This window comes from Hordeum vulgare, chromosome 2H (genome assembly GCF_904849725.1).
Source record: "Hordeum vulgare subsp. vulgare chromosome 2H, MorexV3_pseudomolecules_assembly, whole genome shotgun sequence".
Taxonomy (NCBI): domain Eukaryota; kingdom Viridiplantae; phylum Streptophyta; class Magnoliopsida; order Poales; family Poaceae; genus Hordeum; species Hordeum vulgare.
In genome coordinates, this window is record NC_058519.1 from 493,649,903 (window position 1) to 493,654,470 (window position 4,568).

Below are 4,568 nucleotides of genomic sequence, written 5' to 3' on the forward strand. Positions count from 1 at the left end.
ACAAGATAATTTGTCTGATATTAACATTTGACATTGCTAATACTTAGCAAACCAACAATTGACAATATCAAAAGTCGCCAATGATAACTTTTTTTGAGGTTGGCAAATAAACATGGTAACCAAGTAAGCACTATTCAATTTTTGGCATCAAACTAATCCTCCCTATAGTTGGCCAAACGGACCGGGTTAAACACGCCAACCCGCGAGCCCGCCGGTATAGTCCGTCAGGGGCCACACACGACACGACTTAAACGGGTCGTGCCACGCACGCAGCCCGTCTCTGGGCCTGCAGGCTGGACACGTGGACCGGCACAACATATGACCCGTTTATATTATATATTTTTTATTTATATTTTATATATATACAAAGTATAAAATAGCACAACACGTCAAAATTGGTCCAAAAAATGCCTAAAAGTGGCCCAAAATCGAGTCTGATGTGCCGACGGGCCGACCTATATAGCTCTCGTGTCGTGCCTCGGCCGGGAGGCTGCACAAGTGAGCTGGCATAACACGGCCCGTCTAATACTCGTGTCGGGCTGGCCCATTTGGCCAGGTGTGATCTTGCCCTTATACTCTCGGATCCGGGAGCTCCTATTGGGCGCCTCCAGCGTCGGGGAACGTAACCGGCGCGCAGAGCCGCGTCTAGATGGGTCGGCCTAAGAACAAGCGCGACACGTAAAAATTCCGCAAAAATGGCTATCGACCAGGATTTGAACCCACACCGTCGCGGGTTTGTACGCACAAGCTAACCAGTCGATCAAAGACCTGTCAGTTGCTGTACTCAACGAGAAACATTTAAGGATAAAATAGTATATGTGCTATTTATTGCGCACTAAATGTATAGTTTATTTGTTATGAATTAACCGAAAACATGTTCATAGATTTCAAATGAAAGTTTATGGCCATGCAAAAGAAATTCACGTATTCAATAAAAAGTTCACAAGATGGAAAAAGTTCATGGATTCAAAATAAGTTTATTTTCAATAAAAGGCTCAATATATTACGAAAAAATTGCAGTCAAAAGCAATTTTGAATTTGTGAAAAACACAAAAAACGAAAAATGTTCGTGATTTTTAAAAATGTTCATCGAATATGAAAAAACAATTGTGTAATTTGTAAAATAGTTCATCAAACGACAAAAAAGTTCATTCCATTCTAAAACTGTTCACTGATTTTACAAAAAGTTCATAATTTCTGAAAATAAGCTCATCGATTTTGGAAAAAAATCTTCACGCATTTTAAAAATATATTTCACAATAAAAACAGTTAATTGATTTTAAAAAAAGTTCATAGATCTTGGAGAAAAGTTCATCGATGTTGGAAAAGATCATCAATCCAAAAGAAGTTCATCGATTTTTTTTTTAATAAATTTTGAAAAAAGGTCATCGATGTTGGGAAAAAGATCATCAATCCAAAAAAATATCATGAAATATTGAAAAGTTTATAAATTATATTTTTTTCATTGTATTTGAAAAAAAGTTAAGTGATTTTGAAAAACGTTCATCAATTTTTTTTAAAAGTTAATCTATTATGAAAAAAGTTTATCAATTTTTAAAACTTTTCAGTGATTTTAAAAAACGTTCATATAGTTTATAAAATATTAATGGATTTGGAATATCGTTCATCAAATTTTTAAAAAAGATTAATAATTTTGAAAAAGTTCATCTAATTTAAAAATAGTTAGCGGATTAGAAAAATCATCAAATTTAGAAAAAGTTTATCAAAATTTTAAAATTTTTATCTAGTTTGAAAAAGAAAATTACCGATTTCAAATAAAAATTCATTGTTTGACAAAAAAACATCTATTTTGAAAAAAAGTTCAAAAATTTGAAAAAACATTGTCAGTTTGTTTTAAAAGAAGTTTATTCAATTTAGAAGAAAAAGGAAAAAAATCATCCGAGAAAGAAAAGTAAAATGAAAAATAGAGAAAAAGATATAAGAATAAAGGGTTGGAAAGATGAAGCTGAACATGTGAGATGAATGGAGCCAGTTGGTTTGTGTAGCGAGCGCAACGTGTCATCGGTTACGATGTCGCAGGTTTGAATTGTAGTGCTCACACATTTTTTGGATTTTAGAAAAGCAGAAGGAAAAAAGATAGAACGAAATGCCCTCGGATCCAGCCATGACCCCTGTCCCAAAATTAACCGCGAAATGGATCTCTGCCTCTCAAAAATGCGGAATCCGAAAACATTCTCGCCGTCCCGCGTTCCCAAATTGACCCGCCCTTCTCGTCTTCCCGCTCTCGCTCTTTCCAAGATGGCACAGCGCCCACCCCAGCGATCCGCGCCGAAACGCATCCCGCTCGTCCATTCCAATAGCGCTGAGCGCATCTGACCGTTGGATATCCCCGATCCGGGACACGCACCCCTCCACCAATCAGGCTCACCTCTCCACCGCTATAAACCGATCGTCCCCGCTCTGTTTTCCCCCACATCTCCTCCCGTCCCAAATCACATCACCTACCTGCAGCGAAGCCACTCACCCACCTAACCCTTCTTTCCCTCCCGAAGCAGCGATGGCCCCCAAGGCGGAGAAGAAGCCGGCGGCGAAGAAGCCTGTGGAGGAGGAGGCCGCGGCGGAGAAGGCCGAGAAGGCCCCGGCGGCGAAGAAGCCCAAGGCCGAGAAGCGGCTGCCGGCGGGCAAGACCGCCTCCAAGGAGGGCGGCGAGAAGAAGGGCAAGAAGAAGAGCAAGAAGAGCGTGGAGACCTATAAGATCTACATCTTCAAGGTGCTCAAGCAGGTGCACCCCGACATCGGCATCTCCTCCAAGGCCATGTCCATCATGAACTCCTTCATCAACGACATCTTCGAGAAGCTCGCCGGGGAGGCCGCCAAGCTCGCCCGCTACAACAAGAAGCCCACCATCACCTCCCGGGAGATCCAGACCTCCGTCCGCCTCGTCCTCCCCGGGGAGCTCGCCAAGCATGCCGTCTCCGAGGGCACCAAGGCCGTCACCAAGTTCACCTCCTCTTAGATTGCGTCTCCTGTATCTAGTAGCAGTTCACTGTTGGTTTAGTGGTTGACTGTCGACTCCGTTTATCTGAAAGTAGTAGTAGTAGTTGTAATGCTTGATGTGAACTGCTGAATCCGTGGCAATGTTTGGTTGACTCGTCGCTGCATGAACTGTAGGGCCTGTTTGGTTTCCAGCCATACTTTGCCAAGCCAAAATTTGACAGCCATAGTTTAGTTGGTATATGTTTGGTTTTTGCCACATTTTGGCTTCCACATTTTATTGTCGCTATGGCCCATTTGACATAGAGTCAATTTTTTTGCCAACTTTTGCCAAAGTTTGACGTTTGTTTTTTCAGCTATACTTTGTGGTTTGCGACACTTTAATGGCTTGCCATACTTTGGCTTGGTAAAATTAGTCTCCAATCAAACATGCCCTGAATTATGTGCGGTGATTCTTTTGGCAAATGAAGGTTCAGAAAACAATCCTGTTTTGTTTGTTCTATTTTACTAATTTCCACTGCGATTTAACCAATGCTAGGTATTTGAATTCAGATCAGCTATGTGATTATGCTTAAAATTCCTGGCCCCCGCATGGGTATTTGTTGCACCAGTTTGTGCATGACCCAGTGTTCTGCAGTTCTGTCTTTGCCTATTGTCGCTGACCATTGGTGCTGTCGTATAAACTAGGTGCTGAGGAAGAGTAGACTGTCTGTTTTGTTTGCCATGGCCTGTTAATCAGCAATGCCTTGCCAGTCGTTGGTTGTAAGAGTACCGAGTGTTGATTTGCTTCACACTGAGCTTTCATAGTAATTCAATGTTTCAGATTCCTGAATCACCCAAATGGCTTCTTATAGTTGCATTAGGTGCAGAAGCAACTGCTCCTACGTGCTAGTAATTGTAATTGCTCGATGGAAATGCTCTCTTGTTCTGGCTTGTGAATGTGTAGGAGTCAATGGAGTACTTGATTAACTTTGTGTGACGTATAAATCCTGTCACTAGATTAAGACGTAAGTTCTGAATTACTTGACCGATATATCAGGCAAGTTCTGTTCTAGAATACTTGCCTGCCTCCCTGTTTACTTGTTGACTACGAGTACAAGTTACAAGTCTGATTCTGTGCACTTTTGGTGAAGCAATGGTCCTCTGGCTGTAGTTTCTTGGCGGTATCATGCAGTAATAATTTTGTCAACTGGCTCCTGTGTTTGTGGGTTTTGGAATTGAAATAGAATGCTGCACTAAATTGAAGGATTCGATTTTTCTGTGATGAAAAAACAAATTTTACGTGTTCAAGCCCTTTTCTAGTTGACTCCTTGGCAACACCTAGACATGCAATTCCACTCAAAATAAGAGTGCAGAAACAAACGTGGATGCTTTCCCGACACAACCCACTCAATTTCGGGTCACTTCCTTGAGACATTGAGTTCCTTCCTACCACCAGATAACTGCAGGTTCCTCGGGGTTTCACGAGGTTGTGCCAATCTACGGCATCGTTGGCAAACTAATTATTCACAATATCAAGTGCATATCACGAGAACTAGAACAACAACAGTACAAGAAGCCAACATGCAGACTGGTGGTGCGTCTCAAAATTTTAAACATGGCAAACTGTTTAG

The 4,568-nt window shown here is 41.5% G+C and overlaps 1 protein-coding gene across 1 annotated transcript; it reads left to right on the forward strand.

Annotated features, from left to right (window-relative positions):
- The first annotated feature begins 2,427 nt into the window (after positions 1-2,427).
- LOC123426815 (histone H2B.1-like) lies at positions 2,428-3,110 on the forward strand. Its single transcript, XM_045110714.1, has one exon. It carries the CDS (start codon positions 2,519-2,521, stop codon positions 2,975-2,977), a length of 459 nt encoding a protein of 152 aa, XP_044966649.1. The 5' UTR covers positions 2,428-2,518; the 3' UTR covers positions 2,978-3,110.
- Positions 3,111-4,568: the final 1,458 nt, after the last annotated feature.

What these genes read in the sequence shown, in the direction of transcription:
- LOC123426815 (XM_045110714.1), top strand. Translation starts at nt 2,519, where the DNA reads ATGGCCCCCAAGGCGGAGAAGAAGCCGGCGGCGAAGAAGCCTGTGGAG.